A 25,976-nucleotide genomic window follows, 5' to 3' on the forward strand; every position below is an offset into this window, starting at 1 on the left:
TTGTTTTTATTATCTGCTAGATATTAAAATATCCAGCCTCCTGACTAGGGAAGGCTGGTGGCAGGACGGACAGGAGGCGTGGGGGGAGAAGTGTGGAAAAAAGAAATCCCAGCTCTGCCTATAGGACTGTGCGTGAAAGAGCCCGCTTCCTCGGGCAGGCTGCTCCAGGCCGCGTTTTGCAGGCGGCCGCATCTGCCTCCCGGGTCTCTTACCTCCTTGATGTTCGGCACTATTTGTGGCCAGCGTGGTGGAAGGACACAGTGAGGTTCTCACCCCCGCCCTCCGCCCCGCGCTCCCATCCCAAGTTCCATCAAAGCGAACCCGGGCCAGCGCAAGGATCTTCGAGTTGCGAGTGTGCTGAGGCTGGGACTGTCACTCATTCTCCCCTCAGCGCGTGAACGCAGCTCGGCAGCCGCTGGCAGGAAACAATTCTGCAAAAATAATCATACTCAGCCTGGCAATTGTCTGCCTCTAGGTCTGTTGCTCTACCGCCGTCCACACTCGCTGCAAGGAGCCTGGGCACAGAATTTACCGCGGCAAGAACACCCTTCCCGGCCAGCAGATTACAATGCTGCAAACTATGGATCTCATCTGGACTTTGTTTTTCCTGGGAACTGCAGGTACATTTCAAAATAATTCTTCTTCTTAATCCGATTCGATCATTGCCTTCATCTCCCTACTCCTCTCCCGAGGGACACTGTTATTTCGGGTGATTGTACGGAGAATGCTAAGGGTGCTCATTTTCGTGGAGCTGAGGAAGGAGCGCATCGCCCTGGCTGTCCTGCCGAACCCGCGCCCTCTCGGGCTGCGGTGGACCCGGGCTGCCTCCCCGCGCAGCGAGCGCCCTGCGCCCCTCCAGCGCGCCCGCCCTTCCACTTGACGTGCCGGGGCGTTGGAAGCGGGGCCGCTGGCTCCCAGGGACGCTGCGACTGCCCATGGAGATGGGCAGCGCTCCTTCCCCGATGGCGGGCGGCAGGGGATGCCTTGGCTCATTAGAGCCACCGCACAGACTGGGATTCAGCTGGGCAGGGGCTTGTCAGCTCGGGCTCCTGGAAGAGTGAACAATAAAGCCCAGGGTAGCCACCCCGATCGTGATTTCCCAGGTCTAATAAAGTGGGGCTCCCCGCCCCCCCTCCGTTGGGGGGCGAATAACGGTTTGCAAAATGGGGCGACATGGGCAGAATCTCAGGTCTGTGTGGCCGTTCTTGCACCTCCGTCGATATGACGTTGGTGTGTGTTTTTTTATTTGCCAAATTGCTGGTTAGTTGCAAAGCCTGCTTTTGCCCCAGAGCTCGAAGGGATGGGAGGGCCGAGCGCCGCGTTTTGACAGGAGGAAGTGCGGAGGGGCGGAGGGCGAGGAGGGCGTGATCCAGGCTTCCTAGTGTGTGTGCGCGTGTGCGCGCGCGTGTGCCTTCACACGCACCGAGGACCCTGCGTGCACGGTGCGAGAGAAGAATGGCAGGTAGCCACCCGAAACGCCGCGCCCCGGTCTCCTTTCTTTGGGCGAGGTCCCTGGTCCTTGCAAAGTGCGAACAATAGGGAGCTGGGAGGCAGACAGTAGTGATGCTGCCACGGTGCGGGGGGCTGCGCCGCCGCCCAGCGAACCTCCGCGGCCAAGAGGAGGGTTCATTTCAGTTGGGGTGTCTCCTTCCCGGCCTCCCTGGAAGACTCTTGTGTTTGTGCCCACCCTCCCCTCCAGCAGCTCCCCCTCCCCAGCCCAGGACTCGCGCTGGGGCGCTGATGGACGGGGAGAGGGAAGAAAGGAGCGGGCGCTGCAGAGAGCTGGGTGGGGTAGGCGACATGCGGGGCGGGGGGCGTGTGCTGGGAAGTACCCCTGGGAAGCCGAGCGGAGGGGGTGCCGGGTGCCGCTGGAACTGCCGAGACGGCCGAGCCAGGCCGGGGAGAGCGCGGGGCGGGCCTGGGAGCACCCAGCACGCCCCCTCCCCGGGAGGCCGGGAGCAGCGCCCGGCTGCCGCCTCCAGCCGCCCGGTGCCTCCCGTGGCGACCAATCAGAGCGAGTTTGGCTGGGCGGGAAGCCGCGAGAGGCTTTTATTGCGGCTCGGCGGCGGCCGGGCGCTGCCAGGACGGTCTCCCGGTGTTCCAGGCTAACGGTCTCGCTCATCCCCCGCCGGGAGGAACCCCGCCCTGCGGCCGGCCCCCTCCTACCCGCGGTTTCCGAGCAAATAAAATGGAGTCTAGGTGGTCACTGGGGGGTGCTCGCTCACTCGGGCGTCTGGGGCCGAATGGGAGCATCCCTCCCGCCCCCGCCAGCGCGCACACTTGCGCCCAGTCGCTCTGGCTGGAGCGCATCGCCTCCGAGGGCGCGGTGGCCAGGGGACCGACGCGCCTGCGCTGACCAGCCAGCCCCCTGGTCCGGGTCCTCGGTCCCCGCAACCACCTGATTGGGGGATGCTCGCAGCATGCCCTTTCCCTTAGTGCCCCTGGGTCCCCATGGCACGACCTCCGGAAGAGAGGGTGTTTCTGGGACCTCCTCCCTTATAGGTGGGGACGTGACAATGGAGCCCTAATCTTCTGTAGGCCCTTGGGGGGGTCGCCAGGCCTTCTTTCCATCATGGCGATGGGTGTAAGGCTGTTTGGACCCCCGGGGAGGTACACGCCCAGGGAATTCCAGGTTAGGCTGCTCTCTGCTGCTGAGGCCGGGGTGACACTCAGACCCATGGTCCCTGAAAGGAAAGTGTCCTGGTTCCTGACCCTAGGACCAAGCGGATAGGAAGAAGGCAGGACGTGAAACACGCACAGCGTTGCTTAACAAAAGAAGTTGAACGGTTTTCCAAAGAGAAATATTTATTGTTTCTCCCATATTTTTAAAAATTGAAGAATTCCTGTCAAAGGGTCAGCACAAAAAATAAAAACAGTACCACACACACACACACACACACACACACACACACACACACACACATTTTTGGCCTCATGTGTTGTATCATCTCCAGGGACAATGGTAACTCAGTCTCTCTCCACTCCCTGCATTTGACACTTCAGATGCAGGGTGTGCTAACTTAATACACCAAAGAATCCGGTCGGCTGACCCTCTCTTATTTTGGTGTCTTCTGGTCTTTAGGAATAAAGTGAAAGGTTGTGGAATTACAGCAGTTCTGGATATTTTCTGGGTTGATTGAATGACCTGGAATGGTTAAGTCATATCTTTGTTTTATAATTTTACAATCTTCTGCTAATTTAACTTGCAAAAGTCAAGGAATGGATGGAACTGATTTTCCAACGAGATAGCATCAGAATTAGAACAAAGACCACCTGTGCTACCTTATAAAAATAGTGGGTACATATATGATATAGAGTATATGTCATGCCCCTCGCCATATAAAGGCACGCCTCAGCAGTTTGCAGTGAGCACAATTATGGCAAGCTATATTTTTTCCTTGATTTTCATTTTAAGATTAGAAATGTGTCTTTCTGGACAAAATTTAACTGAATGCAGTAAAGCCATGTTTAAGAATGTGGAAAACCTTTTACAACTCTACCCCAAACCCAAAATGTTAATTTTCCTTCAGCAAATATTAGCATATATTAAAATATTGACAATACGTTACAATTTATTTAAAATTCAGTAGAGTTAAACAAACAGAATATAACCCAGACATTGTAGAAGTGTGGCCTGTCATTAATTTAATAGTTTTTTTAGTTACTCTTCCCAATACAAAGGTTCTAAAGATCTACCAATTGGGATAAGTTTTCATTAGTCTAAAGCTTACATTTTTTAAAAAATCCTCACCTGAAGATCTGTTTATTGATGAGAGAGAGAGAGAGAGAGAGAGAGAGAGAGAGAGAGAGAGAGAGAGAAACATTGATGGGTTCCCTCCCTATGAGCCCTGACCAGATCTAACCCAAAAGCTATGTATGTGCCATGACTGGGAATTTAACTCAAAACCTTTTTGATTTAGGGGATGACACTCCAACCAACTGAGCCACCTGGCCCGGGCTAAGTCAATTTTTTAAGAAGCTCTTCCCTCCTTCCCCCAATAGATTGAACCTGTTGATTTCCATCCAGATAACTTTACCCAGGATCTTTTTAAGAAATTTTTATTGTTGAAAGTATTACGTATGTCCTCTTTTTCGCCCCATCCACAACCTCCAGTCAACCTCCAACCCCCACCCCAGGCCCTCACCACCCCACTGTCTGCATCCATGGGTTATGCATATATGCATACAAGGTCTTCCTTTGATTAGCTCCTACCCACTCACCCTCCCCCGCCTTCCCTCTGAGATTCCGCACTCTGTTCCATGCTTCCATGTCTCTGGATCCACTCTGTTCATCAGTTTATTTAGTTAATTAGATTCTATATATGAATGAGATCATGTAATACTTGTCTTTCTCTGACTGGCTTATTATTTAGCATGATACTCTCCAGGCCCCTCCATGCTGTCTCAAAGCATAAGAGATTCTTATTTTTTTTTTACTGCTGCACAGTATTCTATGGTTTAAATGTACCATAGCTTTTTTATCCACTCATCTACTGATGGGCACTTGGGCTGTTTCCAGAGCTTAGCTATTGTATATAGTGCTGCTATGAACATAGGTGTGCATACATTCTTTCTGGTGTTTTGGTTTTCTTAAGATATATTCCTAGAAGTCGGATCACTGGGTCAAATGGCAGTTCCAGATTTAATGTTTTGAGGAAACTCCATTCTGTTTTCCATAATGGCTGCACCAGTCTGCATTCCCATCAGCAGTGTACTAGGGTTCCCTTTTCTCCACATCCTCACCAGCACTTGTCATTTGTTGATTTGTTGATGGTAGCCATTCTGACAGGTGCGAGGTGATACTTCATTGTCATTTTAATTTGCATCTCTCTGATGATCAGTGATTTTGAGTATTTTTTATATGTCTCTTGGCCAGCTGTATGCCCACTTTGGAGAAGTGCCTATTTAGGTTCTTTGCCCATTTTTTAATTGGATTGTTTGTCTTCCTTTTGTTAAGTTCTATGAGTTCTTTATATATTTTGGATATTAACCCTTTATCGGATGTATCATTGCCAAATACAGTGAGCTTTCCATACAGTGGGCTCTCTTTTCATTTTGTTGATGGGTTCTTTTGCTGTGCAAAAGCCTTTTATTTTGATGTAGTCCCATTTGTTTGTTTTCTCCTTAGTTTCCTTTGCCTTAGGAAATGTATCCTTAAACATGTTGCTATGAGAGATGTTTGAGATTTTGCTGCCTATGGTTTCTTCTAGGATTTTTATGGTTTCACGACTTACATTTAGGTGTTTTATCCATTTTGAGTTTGTTCTTGTGTATGGTGGAAGTTGGTGGTCTAGTTTCATTTTTTCAAGAAAAACGATTTTAAATATAATAATATTACATGCAATTGACATTAATATTTCAAGAAAATTATTTTAAATATAATAATATTCCCAAAACTGTACTAATATAGTATAATATCATAAAGGTTGTAGGAAATATTAAAAATCTGCAAATAACAGGATTACTTCTATTATATTCTAAAATATTTTTTCCTCGCTCTATTTTTGTTCATCAGTTTATGTTGTTCATTATATTCCACAAATGAGTGAGATCATGTGATATTTATCTTTCTCCGACTGTTTTATTTTGCTTAGCATAATGTTCTCCAGGTCTATCCATGCTGTTGCAAATGGTAAGCAGGGGTCCTCAAACTACGGCCCACGGGCCACATGCAAATACAAATATTGTATTTTGTCCCTTTTTTTTTTTTACTACAAAATAAGATATGTGCAGTGTGCATAGGAATTTGTTCATAGTTTTTTTTAAAAATATAGTCTGACCCTCCAACGGTCTGAGTGACAGTGAACTGCCCCCCTGTTTAAAACGTTTGAGGACCCCTGGGTAAGAGTTCTTTCTTTTTTACAGCAGTGTAGTATTCCATTGTCTAGATGCATCACTTTTTTTTAATCCACTCATCTGCTGTTTCCAAATCTTAGCTATTGTAAATTTTGCTGCTATGAACATAGGGGTGCATGTATCCTTTCTGATTGGTGTTTCTGATTTCTTGGGATATATTCCTAAAAGTGGGATTACTGGTTCAAATGGGAGTTTCAATTTTTTTGTAAGTATCTCTCCAATTTTACCAACACCATTTATTGAAGACACTGTCTTGACTCCATTGTATGCTCTTGCCTCCTTTGTCAAATATTAATTGAGTGTAATGGCTTGGGTCGATTTCTGGGGTTTCTGTTCTGTTCCATTGATTTATTTGCCTGTTCTTGTGCCGGTACCAGGCTGTTTTGATGATGGTGGCTTTGTAGCATAACTTGATATCTGATATTGTGATCCCTCCAACTTTGTTCTTCTTTCTCAAGATTGCTGCAGATATTCGAGGTTTGTTTTTGTTTTTTGTTTTTTGGTTTTTGTTTTTTTTGTTTGTTTGTTTTTTTTTTTTGTGTGTGTGTGTGTGTGTGTGTGCTATATACACTTTTGGAGTATTTGTTCTAGATCTGTGAAATATGATGTTGATATTTTAATGGGATTGCATTGAATCTGTAGATTGCCTTAAGTAGTATGGACATTTTAATGATATTGTGTCTACCAATCCATGAACACAGATTATTCTTCCACTTGTTTATATCTTCTTCTATCTCTTTTTTCAACGTCGTGTAGTTTTCGGAGTACTAGTCTTTTACCTCCTTGGTTAAGTTTATTTTAAGTGTCTTAATATTTTTGTTGCAATGGTTAATGGGATTTTTTTTTAAGTTTCTCTTTCTGAGAGTTTGTTACTGGTGCATAAAAAATCCAGGAACTATTTTTTTAAATAGCATAGCAGGAAATAGCAGGACATATCCTTGTTCAATAAAGGTGGTTCATCAAAGACTCTGTGCCAATTAATTGAACTAAAACCGCGTTGATTTAACTGGTGACTGTTTCTTGGGCTTGGTAGTTCAAGAATTAAAGTAGTAATTATCCAAAAAAAATATGGTGTGGGTGTGCTTTTCAAAGGGTTCTCTTTGGGCACTTACCCAAAGCAGCACTAAGAGAAAGTCTCCTAGAACCCCCCAATTCTGAGAGTTTTGAATAGTGCTTCTCTTTGGAAAAATTTGTCATTAAACCTCAGACAGGTAACATGTAATTTAATGTAAGTAACCTATATTTATATACTTCTGTCACAGGAAACAACGTCTTAATTTCCTTTCAAAATAAATACCACCATTTTGTCATTCCAAAACGAATCTTGAGACATGATGGATGTTTTCTTTGCTACAGAACTCAGTTTCTTAAATTATAGACAGTATCTTGTCAACTTCATGCTACTTGCAATGTGGATTTTGGTGTTTCTGACCAACCACTTAATTTTTTAAGGTGTCACAGTCTCTATTTAATATTAGTCTAATGAATTCCCCGTATTTACATCTTCAATGTTAAAGAACCTGAGTGAAAGTGACTTCAATGCCACTGGCCCACCTCCAGAGATATTTCACAGACAGCTCTTCCTGTCTTAGTGAAAAGTAAGTGATTGACTACCTGTTGTTAAAGAACAGTTTGAACTTCCTCTGCCAATACTGCATTTGTGATGGTGGAGAGCAGAACCAATTGCCAGGGAGGGAGAGAAAGGGACTGCACCTGCCACCATCAGTCTGCTGGGAGCAGTCAGCCTGGGAGGAGACAAAGGCATTTAGAAAGCTTCTCTGTGCTATTTAAGTATTGAGTTTTTTCGTGCACAAATATTTTATAGTGTCACAATAAATGTTACTGTAAATTCCATAATTGATTTTTTTAGTTTGGTAATCTCATGAACATATAGGCTAAGAAAAGCCTGGAACTTTAAAAGAAATGGCAGCAAATTTTAGCATTTTATTAGTTTTAAAAATGGGTTACATTAGACAAAATTGAAAACTTGAATCAACTGGCTATTTAATAATAATGGTTATTTGAGCTTTGAATAAAAAAAGACTAAATTTATGATTCCTGTAGTTTAAAAGGAAGGAATATGAGTGAAATTCACAAGAGTATTTTATGCATATCTTAAAATACTCAGCAAATCTCTGAAGAATATTGTGAGAGATGGCCTCTTAGGAAGAGGGAAATGCCCAAGGAACTCACTGACCCCTAATGGTTAGGTCTCTTTGACGTCCAGCGGTTTTAATATGAGAAAACAGTGTGGTGGAACTACTATCGATAATACAGGTGGATGTACTTACTACTGTGGGGCAATGAAATCCAGAAATCAAGCTGAAGGTCACAGCTTTTTTTGTTATTAATTCTTGGTGCCAAACCTTAAAACCTTTGCTGATGTAAAGGGACGTAAATGATTTGGCGTTGCCAGGGGTGCCACTATGCCCTTCATTTCATGGTGCTGTCTCTCAGCTGAAGACAGTCCTTAGGAGGCTGCTTTCTGGTGCTGGTCTGGGTGCCAAATGTCCGTCTTCCAGGAAGTTTCAACACTTCACTCTTAAGGCACTTAATCATGTTTTCACACAGACACTGAGTTAGGGCTTTCGGTTAGGATGCCACACTTTTCCTAAAGTATTGGTTTAGCTTTTGAGCAATCAGGGGACTACACTAAAAGAATAAGCCATTTGGTCTATCTTGTGTCTGTGTGTTTCTGAACAAAAGGCTTCAATATACCTATGTATTCTTTTTCTCCCAGCTATATGCAAATATGCTTTCCTTTGACTTCACAGTTTGCCTCGCTTACGTGACTTGAAAGGCTCCTCTAGAACCTGTATTCTACTCCATACTCTCACAAGGACTTTTTGATGTGTAGTTGCAAAACACTGGCAACATCTGACCCTATTTCCTGTTCTGTGTCATTATTGAGACAACATGTAAAAAGACTTGTAGTATCTGATTACCTTGCCATTTTGTACTATTTCTAGTAATGCCACACTGAGATTATGTCACATTAGGTAACAATCAGCTCTTAAAGAGTTGAACAAATATGTATATTGAGTGCCAGCTTTTTATCATCAGCTCTGGGGGGAATGACAAGGGACTGAGATGACATTATTTCTGCTGTCAAGGAACCCTAGAAGTAGTATAGGGATCAAGGGTGGCCGACAAGCTTAGGTTGACAGTCCAGCCACTTATATCCCTTATTAGCTGTCTGATCTTGAGCAAGTCATTTAACTTCTCTAAGTTTCAGTTTCTTCTTCTGTGAAATGGGGAAATTAGTAATACCTACTTGTTAGAGTTGTGGTGAATACTTTAGAGCTCACAGGACATCGGTGCATTCAAGCTGTGTTTATTAGTGAGAAAGAGAAATGCATATGGATTTAGAAAAATAATTATTCAGATAGTGCTTTCTTCTTAGAAGGACTTAAAACCGATATTACAGGAACATGATCTCAATGATTAGAACTAGACTTTAGAAATCAGTTGTTAAAATGTGTCTGCACTGTCTTGTTGGTTATGGATACGTTAGAGAGAAAAGTGCTCTCATTATAAGATTGAAAGCCTTTAATTAGCACAGGGATAGATCTAGGTTTCATAGGTCCTGAAGGGTATACAATTTTGAATGTCCTCTTTAAGGAAAATAAGGCAAACTCGTTGGCTTTTTGTAAAATTTAGAAAACATGACCATGAGAACACACTGTCAGGTCCCTGGCCCCCAGAGCCTTGAGAGGAGCCCCTGCAAGGGCGGGGCAGCCACCGCCAGACCCTGAGCTAGCCGCTATGTGCTGGTCTGCTGGGGTCCACTTGCTTGAGAATCTAAGCTGATCACTCCAGCTTGTTAAACATGCACCTCGTGAAGGTTGTTTGAGTAGTGCACTGAAGCCTGGAATAATATATCAAAATCAAAGTTTTTAAAATAAGAAGCTATTTGACCTTTATTTTACAGAAAATCTTAAGTGAGATCTGAGGTGATTTAGCATTTCTCACCACTGATGGCTGGTATTTCTGTAAATTACTATCTGGCGTAAAATAAATTAATTGCTCTTATCATTCAAATGTATCAGATGTAAGTGCCTTATTGATAGGGCAGGAAGCAGTTTCACCAACTAAAGGCAGATGATATTGGAGAAGAGATGGAAGATTTAATTTTAGCTTTCTAAGAGGGATAACCTGGATATGTAATACCAATAATTATAATTATCACCATACAATTCACAGTTTTTGATATGCATTATAATTTAATCTTTATCTAACTTATTCAGTGATATCTCTTGAATACTGGGTGCTTGGCGCTGGGAATATAGTGGTAAATGAAACTTACATTACCCCTGTTTTCATGGAGCTTCCAGTCTCATAGTGCGGAGGAATATAGACATCAAACAAGTAACACGCATCTAATTATAATTCATATTCTGATCAAAACTGAGGAAAGGAACAGGGTACTATGAGAGATGACCAGGGAAGTTCATCTGTGACTGGATGGTTGGTGAGGTGAGGAGGTACCATTTGAAGAACTCTGTGAAATGGGAAGAACCAATGGTATTCTGATGTTAACACGTGACTGATTGACTACTTAATCCAACAAACACTGAATCTACAAACATTCCTGAATGCCTCCATTCAGCAAACCTTCTGAAATCTTGAGAAGGTCAGACTGTTTCAGGAATTGGGCTAGATTTCAGCTCATATAGTCCAGTAAGATATGCCTCTGTCTAAAGCTTGCCATCTAGTGTGGGAGGGAGACAGACTACACTTATAAATAGAGACATGAGTACATGTCATTGGAGCACAAGGAAGGAAGCAATTAACTCTGGTTGGGACTCCCCCGAGCTGGGCGTGGGGCGAGAGCGTGTCTTTACTAGATGGAGCAGGAAGAAAGGGTGATTCAGGCAGAGGTAACATCTCAAGTTATGAGCACATACAGTCCTTCTGGGGAACAGGGTCAGGGCCAGAAATTAGGAGAGAAATAATTATCCAAGGCCAGATTGTGTGAAGCCTTAAAATAGAAGCTGTGGGTGAGAAAGGTTAAGTGGCTTACATAGGTGAAGCTGGGGCCATAACTTATATGGGTTGGCTGCAGCTCATCCTTTTCTAGAGTGAGGGTCATTTGAATACACACAGCATCAGGATAAACGGTGAGCACATGTGAGTTTCCTTGGCTTCTGGACTGAATGAGGCCAACCAAAGTGAACAGGGTGGAGGGACAATATCAGGAGCTTTGGAGTCTGATGGGTCTGGGTTGAGTCCACTAACTGTATCTGATATTCTGCAAGTCCTTGCACTTCTGAGCCTGCATCCCAGTCTGTAATATGGGGATAATGACACTCCCTTATGGGTTTTAGTGAGCTTAAGTAAAATCCCACATGTAAAACAGTAATATGTAGCAGGTACTCAATATGTTCTTGTAAAATGTTAATCTGGAATAGCGATTCATTTTTGAAAGGTTTATTAAACAGGTGTCCTTTGAATATGATGTGCAGAATTCTGTGTGGAGGCTGAGGGGGCAGTAAACTTCTGATCCTGTAGAGGCTTTCAGAGGGTTGGAAAGAAAGCACCTACTTGGGTCAGACAGGAAATCATGAAAGGTACCATAAGAATAAGTACCTAAAAGAAGGAGACTGGTATTCATTGTGAAAATTGGTTAGAAAGGCTGAAATCATCTTGCTTGACTTTAATGTCTGAAAAAAGGTGTGGAAGATGTAGTGTTTGATCTGGACATCATGGGCATGGGATTAATAGGGAGAGGAAGGACCAATTTCTCTATAGGAAGAGGTGAGTCTAGCTGGGTAATTGGAATTGAAGAGCAATGAAAACAGACTAGCTATTGGCTCAAGTCTTATTAAAATTTTAAATGCTAGACAAAGGAGAGGCATGTGGCTGTAAATCTTGGAGAAATCATTTTTAAAAATTTACAAGTATGGTCAGTGATATTAATTGAACATCTGCTGTGCTAGGCTCTGTGTTTAATGCCAGCTATGAATTAGCTCTGTGTTTAATGCCAGCTATGAATTAGCAGAGAAGGAAATAGGAACAAATTGGTAGAGATTACTGCAGTACTTTAAGGCAGTTTTGGTTTTATGTAGCAGCCACAATAGTGGCTGGACAAAATAGTAGGTTAAAGGATTTTTGTTACATTATCTAAGATGGACTAAGTGATGGAGAACCCAGACAGAGCCTGGGATATAGGGGAATCTATTAATACTGGTTTGGAAGCCAGTGAAATCCAATGAAAGTCTCTTGTTTTGTGTGGTAGGAAGACCTGTATGCAGGGAAAGGCCTACATTAAAAAGATTTGGGTTCAAGATTTAGCTCTGCTACTACTGAACTAAGTGTTATGTAAAGTACTAAATCTCTTTTTGAACTGTAATTTCTTGTTTGAATAGGAGATTCAATCAAATAAAATAATATATGTGAAATGGATTACAAACCAAAATACTTCATAATTATACCTTTTATTAATAGACAGATAGCTAAAAAGACTTACACAATCAAAGTTTATGTACCAGAGGGCCTTGTTAAAGAAATTAAACTGTGATATGTTTTACAAAGCAGGTAATTCTGGACAGATACACTTGAATGGCTTTGGATAAGGATTAAGAAAAAGAGGCACACAGCTGAGATGTTAGCGATGACAAATCATACAGTAGGGGTAGTTGCTAGTTCCAAAATGGACTGAGAGAGAAAAATATTTTAAATTACCAACCCCCCAGGGATGAAATAATCATGGTACTGTCCATATGATGGGAGAATTGAGATAAGGGGTAACCTTGTATGAAAGATGGGTAGCCTCAGTTTTAAAGACATTAGAATTTAGAAAATAATTGGGCCTTCTAGTATCTTTACTTGCAGGTTAGTATTTTTCAGCTGTGGATAGTGAAATCTATTTATTTGGCTTCAGCCAGCATTAAAAAAGAAGTAAAGAAGGGAAAAAAGGATGTAATAGAATAGAAAAAAAGAGTATATCTTATGTAGTAAGAGTAAGTATTGTTTTGTGAAACTTTTGTTGACCAGGTTGTGATGGAAAACATGTACCTTACTATGTCTTAAGTCAAAAGTGTTTGAAAACCATTGTCATCAGAGTGACAGGCCTAGAGAGGGTAAAACAATCCGCAGAGGGGAGAAGGCACAGGATTTGGAGGAGAGGAAGATGTAATGACAACAAAAATGCTTACTGAGCATCTGCACGATCTGTTATCTATAGAGAGCAAACCAAAAACCTAAAACTCAAAAGTACAATACCTTAACCTCAGAGTTACTGTATAGTGGAGATGAAAAGATAACTAGTTCACCGGGTAGCATCTAGAGTCAAATATGTGGCTAAGATTTCAGAGGCAGGATAAGGATTACCTGGGCACCAGTAGCTGCTGGGAAATTCTTCCCAGCGTGAGTGCTGAGGAGATTGTAGGAAGGACTGAGCTCTGCACAGAAGAAGGCTGTTTGGGAAGAAGCAGAAGAGAGTCCAGCTAAAGAGACCATGAAGACTGAGAGGCAGTAATAGTCTATAATTTTATCTTTTTTTCCAGGGAGAGAAACACCATGAATTACAATCAGAACATGGTGGAGTCTCTGTCACACCCAGAAGTTTTTACGGTGTAGTATTTGTGTAGCAATTAGAGTGGTATCTTGTCCATAATTCAGAAAGTGATATTGAACAAAAGGAGGAAACCAGAGCCCAGTGACGTGAATGTCTAGGTTAGAGAAGGATGATAATGTTAAGTAAAAAAAAAAAAAGTTGCAAACACATGTTTTTGTCAGTACCAATTTTGTTTTAAAACATCTCTTTCACTGTTTAAGACTGAGAGAAGATAATTTTTTCATACGCTCTGACTTTTCTAATGACATATATTGCCTTTGTTCAGGTTTTAAAACAAATAGGACAATAAAAAAGAGGTTAGCAATAATTATGATGGTTAGGAATATAAGGAAGATGAGGCTCAAGTAGGAACTGGATTTATTTCAGAGGAGTGTGGTGATCTTGGAGGGATTTCAGTTGGATAGTGAAATTCAAGTTGTTAGAGTCAAAGACAGGAAAAGCTGAGATCTAGGGGACTTGACCAAAATGAAGGTTGAGTGAAGGCTTCACACTGAGGGCCATCAGGGCCCCTGTAACTACACCAGTGGCAAAGAGCCAGGAGAGAGGGGGAAGGCAATTTACAGACCTTGCAAAGGACAACGGGATGGGTTTGCAAGAGAGGAAGTGGATAACATAGAGGGTTTCTCCCAGCGATTTCATTTAGTATGTGAAAATATAATTTCTAGACACAGTTTGTCTTTTTGTATCATTGCTCATGATATTCACACCTTGATTTCTTTGCCTTTTAAAATTCTTCCTGCAGTTTGTTCTGCTTGTCACATGTTGGGTGCATTGTTTAGATCAGATTGGCAAAGAAGTGGAAATGGTTGTGATTGATTGCTTTTCTAATGTGTTTTTTTTAATTCATATCTTAATTGTGAGTGTCCATTCCGGCTGTGGATGAGGCTGCCAATCACCAGTTAAGCTGTAGTTACATGGGAATTGGATTCAGGGTACAATATGACAACCTTCAAGACCTGCTATCATGGAATGAGAGCATGTAAATCCAATACAAGCTCTTTCATTTGAGTCTTAATTACAAATTCTCATTTGTTTTTACATTATATTTTATTTTCATTGTTGAGATTATTAAAGATGTTCCCATTTTCCCCTTTTCCCCCCTCTACTCAGACCCTGCTCTCCCTTCCCTCGGCCCTCACCAAGGAACTCTTACCTTTTGCAACAGCATGGATGGATCCGGGGATTATTGTGCTAAGTGAAATAAGCTAGTCAGAGAAAGACAAATGCCATATGATTTCACTTATATGTGGAATCTAATGAATAAATTCTCTTACTTTCTTAATTTAGTATCTCCTTTTGGTGTTGTAGAGGCAGTGCATATTGTGGGGGGAGGAGGCATAGGCCTTTGACATCAAATTTGCATTTTGAAAGGTGGCTCTTCTGATTTCCATGACCTTGAACCAGTTAATCTGTCCAACACTCAGTTTATTTATCTTTGAGACAGAGATAATAATACCCACCTAATAGTGTTATTAGTGAGGAGGAAATGAGGCAATTTATACAACTGTCTGGCACATAGTAAGGTCAGTATATGTTCTTTCATGTCCCATCTTTCTTTTAAAGTTCACAGTGAAGAGATGTACAATCTGTGTTGCTTTTAAGTATTGATTGTAATTAAAATGACATTTTTCCTGCTTATTTTTCATTTTCTGAGAATGAAAGGAAGATGGGACCATGAGTTGTGACTGAGTCAGAAATGCCATGGCTGATTGCTTAGCTATTTTACTTCCTGTGAAACCAAAGTCTAGTAGATCTTGATTTTGAGAAAAGTAGAATTTAAAAAACAACTTGGCTTATATAGATTCTACTTTCTACTTATATAGAGTTAATAGTAAACCTGTCAATTCACCACAAAGGTGGGGCCATAAAATCTAGTAATTTAAATAAATAACAGTTGCTGCTAATGATCATATTGGTGACACTTCGTTATTCTGGAAGTCATTTATCTGGCAACCTTGATACTTTGGAACATGAAGAATGAAGAATTCAGGGAAATTTGCCTCTTGATAGCCAAGATAGATATCACAAAGCCCATGCACTGAAATGAAGGTACTTGACTCATAGGTAAGCCCTTAAACCTCTATTCAGAAAGAGTCCCTATATCCTTAATTAATTTCCTAGTTTCCACCACATCTATAAAAACTCCTAGATTTAATTAGAATCAAGGAAACATGACTGCTAGTACAGGTATACTGACAGTAAGAAGACCTAAGTGGATGGAAAAATCATGAAAAGCAGATGCTGGAACACAACAAGCATATCAGTCGTAGCCATTTAGTATTTATTTAAAAAGAATGCCAAGGGAATGACTATTACATACTATAGTATAATGGGTGTTCATAATTAAACTTCACTTGGAAGAGCCAACTGCAGCCCATTCAAGGAGGCAACAATGATATGAATTCATTTTTTGAGCATGTGTCTTTCGTGTTCATATAAAAAAGGAGGTATGATGTGAAGGAGTCATTGGAAAAATAAAACAAACATAAACATCGGTACCATTGGCTTCACCAATTGCAAGTAGGAATGGAAGAGGTAGTGTGATTAGCGTTGCTCATCTGGAAAATTCACTCATGAGACATTCTAATTCTCAAGAATTTAAGACAAAGGAAATTTCATATTTCATTCTTTTGGAAGAGTTTTGTTGTATATAGCTTCTCAGTTTGGTTTGAAGTCCATAGCTATTTATTTATCATTAAGAGAAGCTGGTTCAACCAATCTCTCTCTTGTCTGCTAAGTTATGTCTTGATATTAAAGATCCTAACTATTCAAGCAATTGGAATGAGTTGGCTGTCATTCTTCCTTTTTTGTTCTTGAATTTAATTTTTAGTTTTAGCAAAATAAAATATCTACATTGTTTAAAAGTTAAGTAGTTTTATTACGTGTTACAAAACACATTAGTCTCCTGCCCCAACCCTTTCCTCACCCTCCCTCTTCAACCATCCCATCTTTGATTTTGAGCACCCCGAAGCAACACTTTCTACACATTTTAGCTGTTTTTATATTTTTATCTCTATTATTTATACTTACTTAATTTTTTTAGGTTTCAGTAGTATTTATTGACTTTTCCTTTGGGGGTTTAGTACTCTTACACACTGCTCTTGCCACCTTCTTTACCTTGGTCTCTCTCTTTTTTTTTCAAATATGTTTTTATTGATTCTAGAGAGAAGAAGAGAGAGGGAGAGGGAGAAACATTGTTTTATTGCCTCCTGCACACACTTCAACTGGGGACTTAACCCTCAACCTGGGCATGTGCCCCAACCAGGAATCCAACTTGCGACCTTTCTGTGCACTGGATGATGATCAATCAACTGAGCCACACTAGCCAGGGCTACCTTGGCCTCTTAATATTTAATGTTTACAGTTATGACCATTGACCATGCAAATATTATTCACAGATGAGCCTTGAACAATTCTGTGATTTTATTGCCTTTCTTCTGTAATTTTCTGACTTTCCTAGAGTTTATAATGGCCTCAGTTATCCTTTGCTTAGCTTTCTAAATACCTATCACTAATCAAGTGTCAAGTTCTCAGACTAAAGTATAAATCCACTCTTGATATGTTCAAACATGGTTATTTTCTTTCTTCCCCTGAGGACATATGTCTTAGACCTTCCTCTCCTTCTTTAGTCTAGATGCTGGTTTTCTAGGCTGTGACAGTTAATTTATATTAGCTCAGTATATAATTCTCTAAATTGGAGATAATTTAACCTAAGAATTTTGAAGATGTTATTCTGTGTTTTTTATCTTTTAGTGTTTCAGTTATGAAGCCCAGTATATTCTCAATCCTGATATTTTGTGTGAAACTTTCATTTTCGTCTAGAAAACTTTAGGACCTTACTTTTGTCTACAGTGTTTTGAAATTTCACAATGATGTGCCTTGATGTAGGTCTGTTTTGATTTATTAGGTAGATTCTCAGTGGGTCATTTTAGTCTAGAAATTCATGTCTCTCAGTGCTGAGAAATGTTCCTGTATTATTTATTTGATATTTTTATTTTTCTTGTTGTTTTTTTCATGGAGCGCTTATTCAGAAGTTGGAGTGATTATCTAATTTTTCTTATCTTCTCTCCACTATTATTTAACTTTTTGTTTTTCCCAGTCCCCTGCCCTTTACTTTCTGGGAGGTTTTCTCAGCTTTTTGACAATCTTTCTATTGCATTTTTATTTTGCTAGAGCAATTTAATATCTAAGAGTTCTTTTTCTGTTGCTTGAATGTCTCTTGATAACATAATTTTCTTATTTCTTGATTCAACATCTTTTATATCAGAGTACTTTGGAAAAATTTCCTTGCTTCCTTTGTCATCTCTGTCCTTTTAATTTCTCTTTATTGTGTTACTATCTTCCTTGTGTTTAAAATTGTTTCGTTTTATTGCTTTTAGTATAATTATTCTGGCTCTGTTAGTGATTAGGAGGGAGACACTGACAAGCTGTGGGGAAGCTGTATGGCTGGCCTTTGAGTGAGGGTCATCCACTCCACTCAGTACCTACATTTTCTCTTGGACTGGTCAATTTCAGAGAATCCAATATTTTGCATTTTATATGATCCAAGTCTCACTACTGTTTTCTTTAAGCTGAGTTGGAAGAATTATTTGGGGGGAGAGTATTTTCTTCACTACTCAATATTTCATTTAATCCTATTTTCTCTGGGGGCACTTCTTCCCTCAGCAATGTCTGGTACTGATGTCCCTGGAACAAAATATCCCCAAGAACAAAGTCCCTGGGATTTAAGCTTTCCCATGAGTTAAAACACAGCCTTTTGCTAGCGTGAAGAATGCAGGATGGGAGATGGGATACATAGCCACTACACTCTTGTTGCTCACAGTGTGTGTGTGTGTGTGTGTGTGTGTGTGTGTGTGTGTGTGTGTGTGTGTGTTGGGTTGAAGTCAGTGGTTTGGTGGGAGGTGGTATGAGAGGGAGTGTTAGCTTTAATTTTGAAGCAGACTGTGAGAACCCTCTGATGACCTGTCTCTTTCAGGGTTCATAATTGCTACTAGCCAAAGCCGATTTTTGAAATCTTTTATCTCACATATTCCAGTATGGAATTTTTGAGATTGAAAGAAGCCTGCAGAGTTCTTAAAGGAAAAGGTAAATGCTCCAGGCGTTCATCAAAGGCAAAGACCTAAGAAGATGAATGTTAAGGCAACTTCAAGGGAATTGACAATTTAGAGAGTTAGGGCCAGTTAGAGAGTCCTGAAGAAGCTTTTCTGAACTAAGGAGTTCTCAGAAGATTCCAGGGTGGCCACATCTCCTGGGTCTAAGGACATGGGCTTGGCAGTGAAGCTGTGACCAAGAAAAGAGCAGGTCTGTGAACACATTTGCAAACGGCTGTGTCCCAGACTTATTGAGTGGCAGGAACATTTACTGGAAACATTCACTTAATTGGGTATCCTATCTAATAATAGAGAAACATGGTAATAAACCGTAACTTTGCTACACTTCCCATTGGCTAATCAGCGAGATATGCAAATTAACTGCCAACCAAGATGGCAGCCAGCAGCCAAGCAGCTGAAGCAAACAGGAGGCTTGCTTGCTCCAGTGATGGAGGAAGCCAAGGTTCCCTGCCTGCTGCTGCTGGGCTCTGAGCTGCAGTGTAAGAAAAAATGTTGCAATTATAGAAGCTAAACAATCCCCAGAAACCTGCTTTCAGCCAGCCGGCCTCGTAGCTGGAGCTGAAACAGTGTTTCAATTATAGAATCCAAACAAACCCAGAGACCTGCTTTCAGCAGCCGAGGTCTTAGAGCTGGAGCCGAGCCTCGGAGCTAAAGCCGGCTCTCAGTTCCAGTGACAGCCATAGAAGGTAAATAAATCCAAGAATAAAAAAGAAAAAAGAAAAAAAGGAGAGGTTGGGAGCTTCAGTCACCCGCCAGCCTGAAAACGGCCCTCAGCCCCTCACCCAGACTGGCCAGGCACCCCAGTGGGAACCCCCATCCTGAAGGGAGTGCAACCAGATGCAAACAGCCATCATCCCCTCATCCAGGCTGGCCAGGCACCCAAGCGGGACCCCCACCCTGATCCGGGACACCCTTCAGGGCAAACCAGCCAGACCCCACCCATGCACCAGGCCTCTATCCTATATAGTAAAAGGGTAATATGCAAACTGACCCTAGCAGCAGAATGACTGGGAATGACTGGTCACTATGACACACACTGACCACCAGGGGGCAGACGCTCAATGCAAGAGCTGCCTTCTGGTGGTCAGGGTGCTCTCACATGGGAGGAGCTCTGCTCAGCCACAAGCCAGGCTGATGGCTGCCAGTACGGTGGTGGTGGTGGGAGCCTCTCCTGCCTCCTCAGCAGCGCTAAGGATGTCTGACTGCAGTTTAGGCCTGCTCCCCGCTGGCAAGTGGACATCCCCGGAGGGCTGCCAGGCTGCCAGAGGGATGTCTGATTGCCATCTTAGGCCTAATCCCCGGGGGAGCGGGCCTAAGCCAGCAGGTGGTCATCCCCTGAGGGGTCCCAGACTGCGAGAGGGCACAGGCCGGGCTGAGGGACCCCACCTCCCCCCAAGTGCACAAATTTTTGTGCACCGGGCCTCTAGTTTATGGAATAATTCCTGTGTACTATGTAGTTGATCTAGGACAGTGATGGTGAACCTTTTGAGCTCGGTGTGTCAGCATTTTGAAAAACCCTAACTTAACTCTGGTGCCGTGTCACATATAGAAATTTTTTTGATATTTGCAACCATAGTAAAACAAAGACTTATATTTTTGATATTTATTTTATATATTTAAATGCCATTTAACAAAGAAAAATCAACCCAAAAAATGAGTTCACGTGTCACCTCTGACACACGTGTCATAGGTTCGCCATCACTGATCTAGGAGTCGGAGATACAAGGTGAATGTATTCACTAGCTTTGTAAAAAATTCTAAACCATTTTCTAAACTGTTTTGGTTACATTTGTAATACTGACTCCTGTGGAATGATACCAAACACAACCCTGAAATGTCAGAAAAAGTCAACTAAAAGTTATTTCCTTTTTGTGTATCTAACTTAAAGTTCCTTATGACATGTTCAAAATTTTAAATTTTCATTAAAGAAAACCATCTGTCATAATGAAGCAAAAAAAGGATAGTGTGTGATATTTCAATAAGAGATTGAAAATAAGTCCGTTAATTGCCCTAAATTACTATTTAAGGTCATTTTGAGCTGAATTGGCTTTGGAATTAGAATTTAAATTACCAGTCAGACGCAATTAAGATAACTAGTCATGCAAGAGGTTTATTCCCCTTCCTTCCTTCTCATAAAAAGAATTTTTTTATTATTTATACTTTTTTACAGCTAAGTTAAATATAGGCACTATTTTTTAGAACAGTGGTTCTCAACCTGTGGGTCGCGACCCCTTTGGGTGTCGAATGACCTTTGCACAGGGGTGGCCTAAGACCATCGGAAAACATATATAATTACATGTTGTTTTTGTGATTAATCACTATGCTTTAATTATGTCCAATTTGTAACAATGAAATTGGGGGTCACCACAACATGAGGAACTGTATTAAAGGGTCACGGCATTAGGAAGGTTGAGAACCACTGTTTTAGAAGATAAAAATTTCACACATCAACTGATTTCTGTATTTAAGAGTGGTTTTGTATCTAAATAAGAAACTTGAATAATCAGTAATTATTTGGTTTTCTAGAGATATTTACAACAGATCCTTTTAAAGTCACTGGGAGATAAATCAGTACATTATTCTGAGTTGTAGTTTGGCTGGCTGGTGCAATATTAAGAAAATAGCGATCACTAACAGCCATAGATAGTTAAATTATTTTATTTAAATACCATAACAGTAAATGTATAGTATAAGGTGGGGCATTTTAAGAAGACATAAATTATAAATATGTATAATTATTTTAATAATTCATGCATGCATTTTAAATATTAAAATTTTGTGATAAGTGGGTTTAAAATTATATACTTTTAAAACTAAATGAGAGATTTAAAATGATGAGTTCCATTGTTATTAGTCTTCACTTTCCTCTTTTTTATTTATAGATTAGAACAAATAAATTCATTCCTTTTCTTTTTCAATGACAAATTGATTAACTCAGAGTTCAAAAGTACAAAAGAAGAAAACAATTTAAACCTGTACTGATTTTGGTGATGTTAAATATGGAGCTGGTTATGTATCTGGTACTATCTGGAGAACACAGGTGTGGAAGTGACTTGAACTGGTTGGATACTAGAACTTCACAAGGAAACGAAGGTATCTTGACTGATTTACTGCTGTCCCTGAAATGATGCTAATGTGCATCTTACAGCAAGACTGATGATTTGTGGTGATCATGATCTATCACCATTGGCCTATAGAATCACATATCCTGGGATTTGGGACTGTTGGTGAAAAGATGAGTTTGATTTAGGCCATAAACAATATTTACCTACATATATATATATATATATATATATATATATATATATATATATATAAAATCTTTTGACTGAAATTCAATTTTAAGTCATAAGTTTCATCCATATCTAACATCTTATAACTGCAGAAGTTTTACTTTTTTAAAATTAATGTAAAAATTAAGTTTACATTTTGATGTTTAATACATTGATTTAAAAAATCTCTATCTGGAGTAAAACATTTGAGTTGTTGATGTATTTTTGTTGTTGTTGTTAAAACCATTAGGTGGGCCTGGTTAGTGTGGCTCAGTGGTTGAGTATTGACCTATGACCCAGGAGCTAGAGGTTCTATTTTCAGTCAGGGCACATGACCAGATTGTGGGCTTGATCCCCAGTGTGGGGCATGCAAGGGGCAGCCGATCAATGATTCTCTTTCATCATTGATATTTCTAACTTTCTCTCCTCCTTTCCTCTCTGAAATCAATCAATCAATGTGTGTGTGTGTGTGTGTGTGTGTGTGTGTGTGTGTGTTATTATTAGGTGGAAATGTCTGGTAGTTATGTGATTGGAACTTTGTGGGTGGAGGTAGGACTAAAGTAATGATAACACAAGGGAAATTTCTATTAGGAAAAATCAAATATCATATCTGGCAGGTTTGCATTTTCTTGGATACCTTGGTAAAAATTTCTTGATTAGAAATACTCCCTAATTATTTTATTGAGATTAAATGTGCATATGTATGTAAACTGTGGTACAAATATCCCATTTTCTTTGTAGCATTGTTTTACTAACAATTTTATTTGATTTTCTATCAAAACATAGCTTTATATGGAATTTAAAGATATATATATATATATATGATGGATTACCATTGAAATGTAATTTCTTGGTCTTATTTTGAATTTATAATATTTTTTTAAAAAATCCTAAGTTTTCCAATATGTGCCAGACAGATCACTTGCTATTTAAAAATGAAGTGTAATTTCTTAAAAAAGAAAGTATAGCCAAAACCGGTTTGGCTCAGTGGATAGAGCGTCGGCCTGCAGACTGAAAGGTCCCAGGTTCGATTCTGGTCAAGGGCATGTACCTGGGTTGCGGGCACATCCCCAGTAGGAGATGTGCTGGAGGCAGCTGATCGATGTTTCTCTCTCATCGATGTTTCTAACTCTCTATCTCTCTCCCTTCCTCTCTGTAAAAAATCAATAAAATATATTTAAAAAAAAAAAGAAAGTATAGCTTTGATCTTGTTTCATAGAACTGAGTTTCCAAGATTTGGGGGGAAATTTGATATATCGAAATCAATAGCAGACCATACTTTAAGTATGATACAATGGATTTAAAAATCTAAATTGTCATTATTTACAAAATACTGGCAAATTAGAGCTACAGCACTTGGTGTTATTGTGTAATCTTCTGTTTAAAAATAAACAGTGCAAATAATTGTAGAAACCTCTGGGTTTAGAAAAGCTTGTTGGTGGTTCTTCACAGCCTACTAAAAAAGCAGGCTGTCTTTGCATATTAATCATGCTGTGAAAGGAAGCCTGCCTTATTTGCATTGTGCCTGCACTAAGAAATCCAATAGTGCGCCTGAGAAAAAAAATGGGGGGATTGTAATTGTTGTTCTCAGAGGGTTTTTATTTCATTCAAGTGGAAAAGCTGAATACTGGAGAGCCAGTGCGGTGTTTATGGAAGAAGAGTGCCTTTAGGACACTGCTTTTCGTGGGGTGCAAGCCCAGTGTGTTAGGATCTTGAATGTTGGGGTGAGGAGGGCAGTGGCTCATCTTCCTAGGATGCAATCTATGTTCCTGCTCAGAGCTCTGTAATTTCGTAAGCACCTTTTCTTGTTTTCTATCGAAAAAGAGTTCGTTTGAAATTCTGGCAATATATGCAATGCTGAAGATCTCAGGAGAATGAAACATGAACTCCCCCCTCCTCCCTGAATCTTAGTAGTTTGTGTTGTGGGAAGTACGGTGGAGACACACACTATAAAATTAAGTAAATTATGTAGCAGTATTTTTGAGGAAATATGTGATTTAATACCTAATAAGGTTAATACCTTGCAGATATAATTTGCCCCCTAAGTTGATTTTAAATAATATATTTGAAATTACCTTTTATGATGTATTTTTTTTTTTGCTTCATTGTATTTTAAGACTTAGAGGTTGAATTTAAACATTGGGAGTAGAACAGCAGAAATATGCTCAATGTCATTGAGGTTTCTTTTAGTAAGATCTTGTAAGATGAGCTACTTTTAACATGTTTCTCTTCTACCGTGATAAACACATCTTCACAACCACTCTTCCTGATCTGGTTCTTGCTGGTTCTGCCTGGCACCGGCCTCTGAGCCAGTAGAGCTTCCAAAAGCTCAGCCTGCACATTAGTTATTCTGAACTTCTGTGGCTTCGAACCGGTCTAATATCCTTCACGTGTTTTTAACATCTTTAAAAACCCTCCACAGTATGTGGCATTAAGTAGATTTTGAATTTTACAAGGGAAGGAGTGTGCTATTTTCTGTGTACACATATTTTGGTAAAATGAATATGTGTAATCATGGAGACCAAGCCCATTGTTCCACATGCTTTTGTTAAAATCCTGGAAGGTAGTTAACTGATCTAAAGGGTTGTACACGGGTTTTACTAAAGCCGCTTGGCCTGGGTATGTATTGATCGGTCAGTGTACCTACATTTCAATGCCCTCTTTAATATTGCATGGATTTGGTTATCTGACAGCTGAACACAGATCCTCTGGTGATACCATTTATATTTTATTTGAATTGCTTTCTGCAATATTCATGTGTTGTGTTTACCTTGGACTTATGCAGAGCATTCACAGACTTTTAGTGTATATTTGGGCTACTGTTATAAAGAAGAGACATAGCCAAGATGTAGTTTAAAAAGGTAGGACCACAAAAATCAGACTGGTAGAGGAAAACACACACACCAGGGTTTCTGCCATTCAAAAGAGACCCTGGGTAAAATTCATAGTTAATTTTCTTTCAAAATAAATGTATTACTAATATGCTAATCCACAATTTTTATTACAGTAATAATTTTTAGAGTTTATGGTTAATAATTTAAATTTGAACCTTTTAATAAAAATACATAGATTTCATAAGTATGAAAAATTATTTACCCACATAAACAACTGGTATCAAAAAGCACATTAGCATCTCACTAGAGGCAGAAACAGCATTGATACAATGCAACATTCATTCATGATAAAATACTTAATAAACTAGGAATATAAAGTATTTCCTCAATCTGATGAAGGGTAGCTATAAAAAATATAGAGCCAACACATACAATGGCTAATAAGCACAGGGAAAGATGCTCCACCATTTGCCCTCAGGGAAATGTACATCAAAACCACAATGAGATACCCCTTCACACCCACTAGGATGGCTCTCATAAAAAAGACAGATAATAACAAGGGTTAGCAATAATGGGAAGGCATTGCAAACCTCATACACTGCTGGTGGGCAGTAAAATGGTGCAGCTCCTTTGGAAAACAGCCTAATAGATCTTAAACAGAGTTACCATGTGAACCAGCAATTTCATTACTCCAGGTGTGAAAACATACATCTTTATCAAAAAAATTCATGTATAAAAACTTGTACATGAATGTTCATAGCAGCATTATAATAATAGCAAAAAATAGAAACAATCCAATGGCCCATTAACTGATGAATGGATAAATGAAACATGGTATATCCATACAATGAAATATGATTCAGAACTAAAAAGGATGAAGTACTGAGACATTCTACAACCTGGATGAACCTTGAAAGCATTAAGTGAAAGAAGCCTGTTATATGATTCCACTTATATTCAATGTCCAGAATAGGAAAATCCATAGAGACAGAAAATGGATTAGTGGTTGCCTAGGGCTAGGAGGTTAGAGTGAAATGGGAACTGATTTCTAGTGGGTAAGGAGGTTTTTTTCAGGGTGATGAAATATTTTTAAATTAATTGTGGCAATGGTTGCAAACTTTGTGAATATAGTAAAAATCATCGATTGAACACTTTACCTGGGTTAATTGTATGGCATGTGAATTATATTTTAATAAAGCTCTCTCTCTCTCTCTCTCTCTCTCTCTCTCTCTCTCTCTCTCTCTCTCTCTCTCTCTCTCTCTCACACACGCAGCTGAAGATAAATAAGCAAACCAGAATTTTTTTCCAGTGATCTCTATGAAAG

At 40.2% G+C, this 25,976-nt stretch overlaps 1 protein-coding gene across 7 annotated transcripts in view; it reads left to right on the forward strand.

Annotated features, from left to right (window-relative positions):
- The first annotated feature begins 250 nt into the window (after positions 1-250).
- NCAM1 (neural cell adhesion molecule 1) overlaps positions 251-25,976 on the forward strand; it is a 326,142-nt gene continuing 300,416 nt past the window's right edge. For 2 of the 7 annotated variants that reach the window (XM_059707903.1, XM_059707904.1), the window contains exon 1: positions 251-620. In XM_059707903.1, the coding sequence (XP_059563886.1) occupies positions 569-620 (52 nt within the window). In that variant the 5' untranslated portion in view covers positions 251-568. The remainder of the gene's footprint in view (positions 621-25,976) is intronic. The other 5 variants (XM_059707905.1, XM_059707908.1, XM_059707906.1 and 2 more) reach the window with 5 other exon arrangements.

This window comes from Myotis daubentonii, chromosome 9 (assembly GCF_963259705.1).
Source record: "Myotis daubentonii chromosome 9, mMyoDau2.1, whole genome shotgun sequence".
In the NCBI taxonomy this organism is placed as follows: domain Eukaryota; kingdom Metazoa; phylum Chordata; class Mammalia; order Chiroptera; family Vespertilionidae; genus Myotis; species Myotis daubentonii.